We start from the raw sequence: 16,253 nt of genomic DNA on the forward strand, positions 1-16,253 counted from the left end.
CAAAAAATGTATGCCTTTGTTTTGCAACGAAAATATGAACAAAAGAAGGTAAAAAAAATATGGAAATAATGCCACATGCATGTATATAATGTACTATATTGTACAGTATATAATTATATAGTATTCAGATTTTGACTTGATGTCTAGAGTTTCTGCTACTTTTTCTTTTATCATTCTACTTGCGAAATTCGTGTGATATCGTTTGTTGACTTCGCCGTGGCAAGCTTATCAGCCAACTGACAAATGACACAATTTGTCAGCAGGCGGCAATGGGAAGACTTTTCGTAACCTGAACAATCGCACTATATATGTATATATAGCAGAGTCAGTACACAATCCGCAATGTATGCCTATGTATATGCATGAGTAGCCACATGTAGCATGTAAAGAATATTACCATATGTACATATCAATATACATACATATATATGTATATGGCTACATTTACATAGGCTGTTTCTTGCTGTTGAGTGTGTGTGTGTATGTGTGTGTTTGTGTCTGGACAAACAATTACGTCAATGGGGCACTCACCACACCCAATTATAGATACTTACTTGAATGCATACAAGTACATGTCTGTATATATGTATATAAATATGTAAATGGTTCGTTTGTGCTGCCCTCTCATGCAAATCACTTGAATGATATATCATCTACTCATCTACTCGTATAACTGCTATTCTCTTGACTCGATTGACTACTCGAACAGCTGATGCACAACCCCATCAATCCCATCCCACAAGACATTGAAGAACTGCTGTTTTTCATTTGTATACTTTTTACACAGTGCAGCGAATTACAGAAATATTCAAATTGATTTATCTATTTGTATTTATAGTGATTTTTTTTATATATAAAAGAACTCTGTTTTAAGCAATGAAAAGCAAGAAGATTTCTGTTTTACATTATTAAAATACGCAGTTTGGCATTTTAGTCAATTATATATTTGGAAAAATACACTTTGTTAATATTTTTCAATTATATTCTAGTATTGATTCCCATAAATATGTATGTATATATGTTTCATTTAATAGATCTGCAAGAGTATTTACGCATCCCCATCAATTGCCATGAACTTGTTGCTTTCCTTTTCCTTTTCTTTGTATATTGTTTTTCTTGGCTGCCTTATCCATTTAACCCACTTTGCTTATTGGAAGCAATGGAATCATCGCCATCGTCGATTAGTCGAATACTTTTAAAAGCCGTCCATTAATTTAGCGTTGTTGTTAGCTCATCGCACGACGACAAGAGCAACAACAATAAATATTCTACGCATATTGACAGAGCCCGGGGCACGTGACTGGGCATTCCGGCTAAGTGCTAAAATGTCGAATAACAACCACAAAAAAAAAAAAAAAAAAAAAAAACAATCAAAAAAGAGATGGAGAAAAAATAAAAGCGGATGATTTTGACCTGTTGACTGTGAAACAGCCGCTAAATAGTTTGCTAAAAATAAATCAAATACAGGTGTCTCTGGCTGTGTCTGTGTCTGAGTCTGTCTGTCAGTTTGTGAAAGTTGTCGAAAATATCGTGTAATCAAATGGAGCCAGGCATTAGTTAGGGTCTTCGACACACTAAAAGCATTCCATTGAACAAATTATGTGGTTTGTCGCAAATTGCCCAACGAACGATAAATATTAAATAGATGGAGGGGGTTTACCTAGGAGATTTTAATACCTGTTGGTTTTTTATTTTATCATCCACACAAATCAGTAATAATTTGAGTTGTTGACTAATTAAGATTAGAACAATATGTTGAATTTAATTGTTGACAACTTTTGTATATCTCTTCTTGTTCGATCATCTTAATAAATAGAGACAAATCGAGTTGTGTCAGCTTCTACTTCTGCTTACCCTTTCAATGGTTTACTTGCTGTTTGTTATGCAAGTTCTCCATTTGATTGTTTATTCAGCTCTGACCCATTAACAATATAACAATTCTTTTTTTTGCACTTTGTATTTCGATCGCTTTTGCTCTCCGAGCTGAGCTGCTGTTATGCATTAACAGTGCTCTCTTTCTTGCTCACTCCGCTGTGACACTTAGCTGTTACACAAACCTGTTATTTAATCTAATCTTAACTCACCACAGCGCGCACAAGTACTCAGTTAGTTTCTGAACCCAAAACCCCTACCTCCGAAAGTTTTGCGTAATCCATAAATAAATTGATTAAATTCGAATAAAGGTCGCCACAGGAATCGCCCAATTAATAAAACACATTCGATACCTCAACGTTTTTGTTATTGGTGTTGGTTTTATTATTCCTTGCTCTTGTTGTGTCATTGCAAATTGCGACTTGTGTTGATTGTTTGTTGGGCTGGCGTTCAAATTGTATTTGTAGACAATTCGGCATAATTGCAGTAAAAACAGGACAAACAGGCACTGGATAATCGCTGTGGGCGGGTTTAGTTATCATTTAGCCAGTTGCGGCTCAGTTTGTCTTGGTCTGCGCTGGCAGTAACATGCAGCCAGAAGAAGATGTTGATCATAATTGTGAAACGACAACCAAATCAAATCCAACTAAAAAACGTCATGTTCGCTTCCAGGAACAGGATGGCCTGCCACGTGTGCCCGGCTCCAGACCCTCCAGTGCCCCAGCGGAGCCCAATGCCAAGGCCGCCAAGAAGGCATACAAAAAGATGGAGAAGGAGCAGCGGTAAGTTAACCGTAACCGTAAAATTCGTTTTAGCCATTAACTAACTAATAATTTCGCAACCTTTTAGACGCCAGGAGAAGGAACAGTCGCGTCGCGAGAAGGAGGCACGCAAACTGGAACGGGAGACGGCGCGTCGCATTGAGCGGGAGACGGCTAAGCTGGAGAAGCTCAATCGGCACAGCGAGAAGATCTCACGCAGCACGGAACGAATGGTGGGCAGTGGTTCCCGTTCCGGTTCGCTGGAGCGTCGACGCAGTGGCGAGGATTCGCCAGTGCTCAATCAGTCGACGGTGCATGGCATTGCGTCGCCCAACCGACGGCCGACGATCTTTGATGTCTTTAGGCCGCGTGCCAAATCGGATGCCAAACGGCACAAGGATAAACATTTGCTGGATCCATCCTCGGCCGATAGTAGCGCCACCAGCAGCACATATTCCGTCTCTGGCGGAGCACCAGCAACAGCAGCGGGAGCGGGAGGAGCTGCGGGTGGAGCAACAGCAGCAGCAACAGCAACATCGGCCGCGGGCGGTGGTGCTGGTGGCGGTCTCATGAATTCCATGAAAGTGGCCATGCAACACTTTGGCCATCGACAGCATCCCGCCGTAACGATAACCAATGCCGATGGCACCGTCTCCGCCAAGAGCAAGTACAAAGATGGCAGCGCTCATTTGCATCAGGGCAGCGATGCGCAGGTCGGTTAAATACCATTCCCCACAGTCAAACAGCTATTATAAACTGATCTCTATTTTGTATGTATATTGTAGTATTACCATACGGTGACTGCGGTACGGCCGAATGCCAATGCCAATCAGCGATCGCCGATGACCAAAGTTATGGATCTGTTTCGACATCGTTCAAATTCAGCGGTCAGCGAGGCGGACAAACGCAAAGCGGTAAGTGTCCCAGCTAAGCTTAACATTTCTCAATTGCCGCGCGCTGTTACCGAACAGATACAAGTGAAAGCGGAAATAGCCTTAAAAACATAAAATATTGAAAGAAAATTATATACAACTAATCCGAAATCGATTTGAAAATCCATGGACTTCAAAATAATCACCTTTTTATACTAGCTGTATAACCAAGGAAAAAAGAAACTGAAGTAAATTAATAGTTTTTTTTTAATTACGAAGCGGTTGGTGTCACAGCTACGCTTAACATTTCTCAATTGCCGCGCGATGTTAGCAAACAGTGACAAGTGAAGTTAAGCCGGCAATAAACTTCGTAAATCAATATAGAAAGAAAAAAACTATACAACTAATCCGAAATTGGTTGGAAAACCCTTGGAATATAAAATAGACACCCTTTATACTAGTTGTATAACTTGGAAAGAACAAATTGAAGTAAATAAATCCTTTTTTTTTTATTTCAAAGTGGTAGGTGTCACAGCTAAGTTTAACATTCTGTGGTGTGTTGGGTTGGCACTTATTTGCAGTGTGTGCATGAACCAGCTGTAGAATGTTATTTAGCAGCCAGCCGTTGTCTAACAGATAGCGAACAAGTTTATTTGCTTTTAAAAGTATGGCGCGAAATTTAAAACTGAAGATATTCTTGTCTTCAAATATTACAAAAAAGAAACGTAAGATTTGAAAAGTTGTAATAGATGAACTGAGAAGCTTCTTAAATATTTTAAAGAGTTACAATACCTGTTGGTATTTGGACAAAGCGTCACAATTTGAAATTGCCATGTAATTCCCATACTGTTGCCAAACTGCAATAATTTATAGCTTGTCGAGTTATTGTGTAATCTACTTATTACGGCTTTTATAGCAATCTTTGAGAAATACAGCCAAACAGTCTGCAAATATCAGCGAACTTTTCCATTGTCGATGACATTAGGGCGTCATTTGTAATCATTATTTATATAAACATGAGCAATTTTGATTTCAAATTCGATTCAATTCGCTTGATAAGCCAAAGTAAAAACATTAACCATTTGCTTATCAGACCAGTAATCGAACAATAACCCAATAACAATAATAACCCAGAAGAAGTCATGTTCAATTTTATCGTAGAAAACATGACACGTCATTCTGCGCCAGCGACAATAAATCCTTCAAAGACAAAGCGAGAGAGAGAGAGAGGAGAGAGAAAAAAAGAGCGAAAGATGGAATGGCTGTGAAAGCTCCGCAACAAGAACCACAACAAACAGCGATAGCAGGTGATCGCGTTAACAGCTGTGCGAGCATCGATCGCAAAAGCTCGCTCAACTTTCTCTCTCTACTTAGTTGCTTCGCTGGCGACACTCACTTGTCTTACAGTTTTTGGGCTTTGCGGAAAAGTGCCACAAAACAAACACAAACACACACATATATATACACACACACACACACACACACACAGGCATCATCATCACCACGCGCAGCCGTATTACGTATACGTCGGCGAGTTGTCGTTGATGGCGGCGCCGTCATTTCAATTTTTGCCGTTTTCTTTCGCACGCTGCGATTTTTGTGTTGTTATTTTCAATTGCATTTCCAATTGGACTGTGCCGGCCGAGCGACGCGCGCGTCATTCTTGTCCAATTTGATAAGCAACAAAATGAACGCAAAGGCCTTTTAATATTATTTTAAATACTATTTTAGAAATCACAAACTCGTCACAGCGCGCGCGTGTCTGTTTGTGTGTGTCTTTCTCTGTGTCTGTGTGTGTGTGTGTTTTTGGCAACAAAAACAACCAAAATAAATAGAAAAAAAAAAATAAAATTATTAAATAAATTTATTGGTTTGTTTTGCTGGCTTATAATAAAATTAAATTTGTGAAACAAAAATGCGTTAACAAATCAAATAAAATTCAATAATAATATGTAAAATTCAATAGACGTGCTAAATAAATTAACAAAAATTAACAAAAACCAACAAAAAAAAGTCATCTTAAAAGTGATACAATGTATTTTTATACATATTAACAACATTTTAAAAGCTTTGCTTCAACTGAAGATAGCAATAAAAAAAAACAACAAAAACAACAACAAATTTTTTGCTAAGTGAAATCCAGTTTGGCAGCTAAATGTTTTTATGCCAAATTAAAATTAGTATTTTCGTTGAACTATTCTCTGGACCATTTAAATTTCTTGATACATATATTTGTTGCGCCCACTAATTGCAGTTTAAGGCAACATTTTTCGCATTTGCATCTTTTCCGCGTGTGCCCACTTTGCATTTAAAATAAATTTTTCCCCACTAAGTTGTAAATTTTCAAGTTCATTGACGGTTGAGTCGCGTTGCCCACGCTATATGCCTAAATCTATATCAGTTTATGCCTCTAATCTGCATTTGCTATTTATTTTATTTAATTAACATTTTAAGCAACTGAAACGGCGCATGGAAATGAGCTAAACAGCCGCCCAAAAAAAAAAAACAAAAAAAAAACTGTCAGCAAAAACAAATGGCAAACATGTGATGTGTCAATTCTATACGTGTATTTGTATATTTGTATTATTATATACGTATTTGCTTATTTTATTCTTGTTGTTGTTGTTGTTGTTATTTGCTCTTTCTGCCTATTATCGTATTCATACAATTTGTTGATGATTTTGTTTTGTTTTGCTTGGTTTGTTAATGTTTTAAGCTCTTTTTCTAGCTGCTAATTTGTAAAGTGTCTAACTCAGTCCACATTTGCCCACTCTTTCCCTCCCCTTCTATTTGTATGCTGCCCTCTCTCTCCTTTTGAGGCTATTCGCAGACAAGCTAGTTGAATCACTCACACGACTCGGCCAGACAAACCCATTGACAATCCATATCAATATTGTCCAAGTTTTGATGTATTCGCCCATTAATGATGTGTCTTTTTGATATTCACATATTCATTTATTTGATACGTGACTCAATTAGCACATGAATATTATCAACAATCAGGGTGGCATATTATTTTCAGTGGCTCGATTTTGATTTGTTATTTGGATTAAAAACTAAAGCTGTGAACTTGTTAATATTGACATGTGTTCTAAGTGTTAGAATAATGATTGAGAAAACAATTAACCCAAGTTTGAGGCTATAACTATCTGTCTTTGTGCATTCGTAAACGTTACACTGGCAGTCAAACAAATGAAAAAAACTGGACATGACTAGATCTACTTAGCTGATTGATGCTGATCAAGCATATATATAGTTGTATATAGAGTCTCCCTTCTGCCTGCTAAATACTTCATAATTGCTCTTATCAGCATTTTATTTTTGCTCACAGCATCATCAACAAATATTTTATTTAAAATATTAATTTTTTAATGGTGAACTGAACTTGAACTGAACCCATCATTCAGTCATTCACTTTTTAAACTAAACTATTTATATATGTACATATATATTCATAGTCCACAACAATTATATCGGTTGTCCCATTTATGTCCACTTAATTATCTTGTCGCCTCTCAGGGAATGTGTCAAAATAGTTCGGCACACTTTGAGAACATGCAGCTGTCTGGCAAATTCAACAACTTTGAAATTTTAAGTATTTTTCCATAAAATAATAAAGAATTGACTAGACTAACCTTCAGAGCACATGAAACTAAACATTACTGAAAACATTACTTAATCAGTTACAACGATTACGAATTTATTTGTTTTTTGTATGCGAAGCTTTTTCGCCACATTCACGAATGTTATCAGAGTCGCTCTTTTTTTTTAATTTTATCTTTCGGCAAATGGAAATACTTGAAAAGAAGAAATTTAATTTAGAGTGCAGGGTCCGAAAAGCCGATAAGATACGACCCGCTGCTAATACTACACAAAAGACAACGAACTGACAAAAAAATATATATATATGGTAGCCATATATTTGTGCCAGACTCGAACTGAATTTGATTATAATTAAAATAGCGCGCAAAATAAATGATTCCTCCTGCCAGAGGGTAAACACTGCAGATGTGTAAGCCCTGCCCTGCCCATCCCTGATCGATTGACTCGAAATAATGCCTATAATAAATTGATATATATATATATTATATATATAGGCGCACCTTACGCCGACACTATCTGTGCCCATCTGGCTGCCATTATCAGCGCAAACAAATCAGATCTATTTTAATAACAATTATCACTCGAATGTTTTCCAAATCACTAAAATATTAATTGACGTATTTAAGATGGGAGCAGTTGGACTTTGATAAGATTAGCCAAGATTGCTGATGTAGGAAATTGGTAATAAATGTATAATTAGCTTGTTCAAAAGTATTTCAAGATCAGAAGAAAACTATAAATATCAATATGTTTCTCAGAGTCTATTTGAGTTAGAATTTGAAATACGAGTTCTCGTATATTTCGATATTAATCGATTTCCGATAGCAGTAAGAGTCACAACAGTAAAAATATAGACTACCAATCGATACATTTTCTATCAACTCAAAAAAAAGTCCAATAGGATTAATATCAAAAAGGTTACTAATTGTAAAGAAATTTGGATAAAATCAGTTTATAAAGTTCTTCTACTCAATTACTACACCTGCCTGCCTATCCAAAGACTTGAGGATATACACGAGATATAACACGCCCACTTATCGGATGCGAACGCCTCTCACTGCCTCTAATTGTTGAGAAAATGAAATTTTGTGCTCAACTCGTAGTAGAAATTGTTACACTCACTATTCTATTACTTATTTTGGGCACTTTGGGAAGCAATATTTTATTTTATATTTTTTTATTGTTGTTTGTGCAAATTTGTGCTTTGTATTTTCTTTGTACTTGCTTTGTTAATTAATCATTTGTCAGTTCTGAGCGCGTTTTAGTTTGAAAAGATTTTCTATATGTTCGCTCGTAGTGTGCGCAACAATCACTCGGAATCTTTTTCACAGATTTATTTATTTATTTTTATTGCACACGTTTAAAGGTCAACCACTTGACGACGACAACGTTTTGTTGTTCTCTGCTCCCTGCCACAAATATTTGTCGTATTTTGCCATATAGGCTTCATTTGGCTCTAAGCTGCCTACTTCTATATATATATAAAAATTAGAAACATTTTTAATATCGAAATTATCGCAACTTTTGATGTGTACTTTTGGCCACAACCTGTTAATTAAATGTGTCTGGTTTGATCAGATTTGTTTGATTTTTCAGTTGTCACTTTATAATAGGCAATTATAAAAGAATTTAAGGCATTTTCGTTGCTGCTAGACTTGTTTAGAATTCTAAATAGCTGCTCAAGCACTCTTAGATTGATCAAATGCTTCACAAGTGAAGCTTTTACACATTATTTTTCTTAAAGTTTATTCTTTACTGCGAAAGCTCATTGTCAAAGCTTTTAAAGCTCTAATAAATCACAATCAAAAAGGATTTTTTCTAAGGGAACTAAATTGAGTTTAAAAGCTCTGTAAAAATATTTTAGGCAATTAGCTAGATGAATTACAACTTGTGCTAAATTTTAATGTCAGATTCTCAAATAGGTTTCCACATTTTGCTGCAATAAACTTAGCCAACACTCTGACAGTTTTAACATTTTGAATAGTCTTTCAATTTGTTTGCCTTTTCATTGTTATTGCCGCTGTTTCACTTATTTTCCTGCTGTTTTTTTTTCTGTTTTGTTTTGTTTTTCGTTTTTCTAATATTTCTGTGCATACTTTTTCCGCCAAGAACATTGCGCAAATATTGACAAGAATAATATAAACTAAGGTCTGTCGCTCGCTGGGCAAACACAAATACAACCAGCTACAAAATTCCTATTTCACACATTGTTTGTATGTACATAGATAGACACGCTGAAGGAAATAACAAAAACAAAGCGTAAATAATAAAAAAAATATATATATTTCTAGTCCCAACTGGACTAATATTCTGAAGCCAAAAATAGTTGCTGGTTTTTTTCTTACGTCTGCTTTTTACTACTGTTGATTTTATTTATTAAACGTTTTTACAAAACTTTCAATTTCGGGCGCTAAATGTGTAGAGCCGGCAATAAAGAAAATTGCTAATTGATCTGCTAAACAGAATTTAAAGCAATATATTATATATTTTTAATGTGTATATTTGATGAACTTGGCATAAAATATTCCTCAAATGATAAGCAAAAGAGAAAATAAATTTAATTTCCCAAGCAAGACTCTTCTTCTTACTTTTATCGTTGCATCTTTTGCTGCTTAAACTTAACTTACATGTTAAACTCTCATTTAACATTTTTAGCATCAGTTTCCTCTTTAGCTCTTTTCTAGCATCGCCTCTCTCTCTCTCTCTCTCTGTCTTTCTCTTTCTTTTGTTCTATTTGTCACCTAGCTCGACCTACTCACTACTCGCCTCATCATCTCATTCAGTGTGGCCCTTTAACTGTTCTTCAATTTCTCTCTCTCTCTCTGTCTCTGTTTTTGCTTCTCACAGTTTGTCTTTTGATATGTCGTTCATTGGGTCAGTTCGTTTGCTGTTTACCTTTCAATGAACTTTGTTTTGAGCACGCCACAAGCAATTAAGCAGCAGCTTGCCACGCCCGTTAAGCGCTTTACCGCCCAGCGTTCAATAAACGGCTGATGCGTCACAGACCATTTGCTGCTGTGGTGGCTTCTTCTCCACTTCTGTTTATTCTTCTTTCTATTATTCACTCTCTTCCCCCTTCTTTCCCACTCTTTCTCTGTTTTTAATTACAAGCTTGCGCGAGGGTCAAGGATTAATTCGTCTGCCAGTGTGACCCAAAGAGTGCAATAACAGTGTGTGTGTGCGAGAGTGTTAACATACATGCATATGTATGTTTATATGTATGCTATTAACATGCATCGCATATTTTCCACTTGAGTATTTCTGTAAATCAGTCGCCTCTTAAACAAAGACGATGACATTTTCATGGTCAGAGAGACTCTTATTATTTTTTATATACGATCGTCAACAATTATTTCATTTAATTTTCGCTTCCTCGAGCAAAAAACAAAAAGCAAGCGGCGACCAAAAGTAGTCGCTTATAATTAAAAAATATACGAATACGTAATTTGCAATTCAGGAATCCAAGTACGCATTTTCAATTTAGCATTTCAAAATGAACAACAATATTATTCGACAGGCAAATTAAATCCAATTAAAAACAAAATTAAAAAAAAAAAACGGAAAAATTAACGGCAACTGTCGCTCCAAGCGCCACCTAGCGCCGAATAGCGACAATACTGCATCTACTGTTAAGTGAGGAGCATATATTTGTACAATGTAAAAGCATTTCGACTGAACTTAACATTCAACGGCTGTGCATACTTACCTTAACATTTACACCTACCAGTAATAATAACATCAGCATGTCTGCTGTTAAACGTTGGCTTTATCGCCACACGCACTCAACGAATGCATCGAACAGTGGCCCACCGCCCACCTCGCCCACAACAAAAACACAACGCGGCCGCAGCCATTCACTGGATGTGCAGTCGCTGCAGAGTCATGGACTGCGCAACATGTTGGCAAGTGCAAATGTAAGCAAACAGAAGGAGTGCTGGTTTAAATATAACAGCTCACTGTTAAATGTGATATGGTGTGTGTATTCGCTAATGGGATAACTGTTGCTTCTATATATAGCTAACAGTGCGCGGCAAATTTAAAATACAATGTTATCTTTACTATTTGCCTATGTCAATTATATTATAATAAACGTCCTTTTTTACATTTACTTGCAGCGCGTGGCGGCGCATCAGCAACAGTTGGCTGTGCAAAGTGAGTACAAAAAAAATATTTTAAAATTACAATTTATTTACTGGAGTTTAACAGCAAGTATCAGACACATAAAATCAATATTTATGCATATTACACATTATTATTAATTGAATTTGCTTTCGAATTGAGGAGCAAATTATTTATGTAAATCATAAATGAAACAGCGACATATTCAAAATCCATGCAACCCAATTTAACCTTGACTTTGAATACACAATTACACACACACGCACACACATAAATACAGATGCAAATATAACAGCAACAGCGTAAAACAAACATACAAAAAAAAATACGCAAATAGCATATGCTAAAAAAAAAAAATAACAAAACGAAACAAAAAAAAGATAATAACTAAACGATGTGTAAAAACCTGAAGTTTTATTAGCAGCTAAAAAGGGCGGGGCTTAAGGGGCTGGCTTAACAGAGATAAACAGTTTTTATAAGTTCTGCTCGTTTGCCAGTCATTTTACATATGTAAATACGAGTGCTGTAAATAATTGAGTTTTGCAGTTGTTGTTGTTTGCTTTTAAGTGCGTGTTGAGTTGAAATTGAAATTTCCATATTGTTATTGTTGATTTGATAGATTATTTAATATGGATATTGAAATATATATGGCAACTTTTTTATAAGTAGCTGTAAAGCTGAAAAGTACACATTTAAAGCTCAGCAATAGCAAGTAAACAAAATAAAATATGCACGGATTATGTAACGAATAATGGTCATAACAATAAATATAGAGCAAGTCAGCAAAAAAAACCTCATTTGATGGATTAAAAAACAACGTAGATAGCAATGATGGGAGGGGGCGGTGAGGATGAGGCATTTCATTTGGTTCTTTCCATTAAGGGACTTGTAAAAGATCAGCGTGGAAATATGATAAATACGCCCACACATGTGCGAGAGAGAGGGAGCCACTCACACGCACAAACTAACACACTCACACACTCAAAGAGAGGAGGGAGGCGAACATAATAAAAAGAGCAAGTGCGACTCAAAAACTAACTGTTGCTGCATTTTGGTCTCTGTCGGTGCTTACCCTTTGTTTAACCTTGAAAAACTTTTCTGCTCAGCCAAAACTTGTACAGGCTGCATTTGTGTTTTTTTGTTGTTTTTTTGTTTGCTTTTGTTGCCTGCTTGCATTTTCAATGTCAGCGCAGAGCAACAACAAAAACACGCCACCTGGTGCGTACAGGCTGAACTTCTCCCGCTCGCGCATCCACTCTCCCATTCGCTCCTACGGTGTTTTTGTCTTGCATTTTATTGTTTGCTTTTGGCTTCGTTTCTTTTTGTGCACATTTTTGTTGTTGTTGTTGTTGTTGTGGTTATTCGTCGCCGGCTTCGTATCAAGTGTTTGGCCATGACGTAATCTTGAATCATGTACAAAGCGCGAAGTATGCGAAAGAAAAAACGAGAGGGAGCATGAACATGAACAAGAGGCGCGTCAAATGTGTTCCATTACATTAATACATATGTATATATGTATGTATATGTATATACACAAGAATGGTATTTGTATATTTACAATGTCGTCATTTCATGTTTTTCACTCAAAAATAGTAGCAAATGGCAAAAATATAAATAATTCGCAAGCTACTTCAATTAACCGGCATTGATTTTGAAGGCAGCCCCAGACGACGTCTCTGTGTGTATCTATGTTTGTGTATGTGTACGTGTGTGGGTGTGAGATGTTATTGTGGATTTTTTTTTATTGTCATAAGCCATTCATAAGCGAAAGTCTGTTAAGCAGCCCACACAAACATACGCACAAAACATAGCAATGTTAAACGAGAACAACGCAAGAGAGTTACATCATCAGAGCATAAACATTTTAAGGGTGCTGGCTGGTGGCCACCTCCTCTCTGTCTGTAAGTGGTGCGTACGTGCCGCTGGGCACACCAACTAGAACAACATTAGAATCGCATAAGTGTAAATAGATTTCCCTTGCAGCAGTTGGCTGATGTAAACAACAAGAGCAGAAACGTAAACGAAACGAAGAAAGAGCGGCAGAAAGAGCAGCAATTCTAATTTAATATATTTTCCCATTGCAACACACACAAATTTAGCTTTAATTAAAGTACAATACGCTAGCTAACATTAAAATGCGTAACATATCAGAACTAATACATAATTTTAGTGTGTATGTAAAAACACACTCTAAGAGCTGTTAGTTAACAGTAAAGGCCGTTGCGGGAACAAAAAAGACGTAGACAAGCTGTCGCTCCCAGTGCGCTGTTAGTTAACAGTAAAGGTCGTTTAGACAAAAATTAGACAAATTTTCGCTTAACAGAGCGGCAACCACGCCTACTTTATGCGTTATACGCTGCTTATTTTAGACCGTGCGTCTCTTTTGGCTTTCTACGTTCGCTTTGCTCGCTTAATTTTTTTGTTGTGCTCACCTTTTTCTACTGTCTCATATGCACGTATATAAAGCACACACACGCACACATATACGCACACACACAACACATGCCTTGCCGGTTTGGCACACACACACACATACAGATGCATACACTTTACTCTATATACCATTTATGTATGTGAGTGTGTGTGTGTGTGTGTGCACTCTCTATTCACACTCGCAAGTATATGAACTGTTTGCTGGTTGTGGCCACATGGCGACTACTTCGACGTCGTCGTCGTCGTCGCCGCCGCCTTTCAGTACAACTTTAATCGCCGGCCGCGTCAGACGTGTCAGGCGGAGCCACGTGATTTGTGCATTAATGAATTTTAATTAAGAATTTCGAGAAAATTTTGAAGCAAATCTATTGAAATTCATTAGTAAAGAATTTTAAATATTTATATAGTTTTTGCGCGTCATTCATTAATAACTAGCTGTGGCACTTATTAATAATACATAACTTTTTCTAAATCATAATTACCAAAACAAAGAAAACTTATTTATCGTGCAAACTGGATTTTCTAAAGCGGTTTTTTCGAACAAAAAATAAATATATATATCCACACCAAAATATTTTGTACGTTTCGGGAGCTATAAATATGCATGAGCGAACATTTTAATCTGCCATTTTATCGTTAATAACAGTACAAAACATGAGAAACGAAAATATAATATTCAATATATACGTGTCGTGAAGTGAAAGATCCATTCAAAAAATATATATATAAAGAAATAAATATATAGATTGTGCAGAGTTTGTGAAAATGCCAAATAAATATATGAAATATTCACGTACTTGAAGTAAATGGCATCAAATAAAAACGAAAAAAAAAATCAAATCAAAGATAAACACAATCAAAACAAATAAACAGCCCAAATGCTGATTTAAAAAAATCAACAACAAAATATTAAAAAGCGATTGCAAATTGAATCGCTAAACAAATAAAATGTAATTTCATTTAATATGATTTCGTTTTTTTTTTTTTTTTCTTGCACTTAAAAAAATATCGCATTGAAATTCGTCGAGGTTGTGATAAAAATTCAACAAGAATTTTGCCGGCAAATGAGGGTCTCTCCGTTATTTACATTCCTATCGTGGTTTGTTGCTTGCATAATCAGTCGAACGAAAGAAGAATAATAGAATATTAAGCAGACGAGATTTGATTTATGGCATCTGGCGCCAATTTGTGGTGCGCCTCTGTGACGCAAAAGCCAAAAAGTCGCAAATTTTGACCAACCAACGCCACGGCTGAGTTTTGTTTTAATTTTCGCGCAAAGTGTGAGAGACACAATCCGAATCAAATACATACAAACAGTTCTTGTAGCATCTAGTATCTAGTATCTATACCTGAATAGTCTGGAACGGTAGCAGCAGTGTGTCGACTTCTTCTTCTTGTCTTATTTATAGCCGCCACATTTTGATTGTCCATCAACCGCATGGGAAACCAAAAAAAAAAAAAAATAGCTTGGCGCACGGCGGTTTATTTTTTATTATTTAGCAGCTAAAAGCAAACAACTTTTTAGTATGAATCAAACGCATGTGATCGATCACAACCATATGAGTTGTCATATATATATATATATATATATATATATATTAAATCTGTGCGGAAATTCAGCAAAGCAGCTGAAACTTTTATGCTCACAATTAGTCACTTTCAGGTTGAGAAATGATTAGGTATTGGGGTACAGATGAAACATTCCATCGTTATCAATCAATATCAATCAAAAACCAGGGCATGCTTCTGAATTTAGAGTTGGAAACGCAATTCAGACTCGACTATATAATGGCAACTTTTATCTTGAAATTCTCTATTCGAAAATTTGAAAATGGAATTCCAAAAAAGTTCTAATTAAATTAAAATAAATTAAAAGTAATTGCTATGTTTAATGTTCAATAAACTGAAAGATTAAAGCACTTCAACTGCAGCTGTTCGCATAATTAATCGACAGTCTGCCAAGAATGACAGCGATAACCCTCAACCACAAATACTAGATAGAGTTACTATATGTTACTATATATAAACATATATTGTTGATAATGCCGCCCGCCTTACACAATATTACTACAAACCCAGCAGTTTCACATAAGCCACGCATCGTGCGCCACAAAACCGAGTCTGACAATTGAAATCCGCTTGGAATAGGTCAGTTTCTAATGCGAAACATCAACACACGAACATCGAGTCTATAAACAATATAAATATGAGATTAGAGCGCAGAGAGATATTCACACATTCGTCTGGATTTGTAAATCAAAACAAATGTCTATAATTAAATTATATTTGTGTTTACGCATTATATAACATATACATGTGCTGCGATTAAATAATTTATGATTTTTATTTGAATTACCTAGCTAATCCAATTGAAATTGATGCTCAACCAAATATTTTCAACTGTTTTTTCTTTCTTTTTTGCTTGATGCCTGCAAAACAAAAATATCAAAATTCACCAAAAAAAAATTGCCCTTGCCGGTTCCCCTACTCAACACAACGCCCCTGCCCCTGGCCCGCCCCCACACTCTTAGAATTTGCGATTGTTTTTCGAGAACTGGAAGAGGGAGAGGGAGAAGGGAGAGCGAAAGAGATA

General features: G+C 36.1%; 1 protein-coding gene across 4 annotated transcripts in view; it reads left to right on the plus strand.

The window, feature by feature from the left end:
- The window catches only part of LOC6564447 (5'-AMP-activated protein kinase subunit gamma-1), a 65,770-nt gene that overhangs the window by 26,474 nt on the left and 23,043 nt on the right, over positions 1-16,253 (plus strand). For 2 of the 4 annotated variants that reach the window (XM_032737147.2, XM_032737146.2), the window contains exons 3-6: positions 2,545-2,654; positions 2,722-3,346; positions 3,419-3,547; positions 11,224-11,260. In XM_032737147.2, the coding sequence (XP_032593038.1) occupies positions 2,545-2,654; positions 2,722-3,346; positions 3,419-3,547; positions 11,224-11,260 (901 nt within the window). Of the gene's footprint in view, positions 1-2,544; positions 2,655-2,721; positions 3,347-3,418; positions 3,548-10,672; positions 11,023-11,223; positions 11,261-13,925; positions 14,611-16,253 lie in introns of those variants that run through there. The other 2 variants (XM_043214997.1, XM_032737148.2) reach the window with 2 other exon arrangements.

The sequence above is a fragment of the Drosophila grimshawi genome, unplaced genomic scaffold (assembly GCF_018153295.1).
Source record: "Drosophila grimshawi isolate 15287-2541.00 unplaced genomic scaffold, ASM1815329v1 contig_311, whole genome shotgun sequence".
Taxonomy (NCBI): Eukaryota; Metazoa; Arthropoda; class Insecta; order Diptera; family Drosophilidae; genus Drosophila; species Drosophila grimshawi.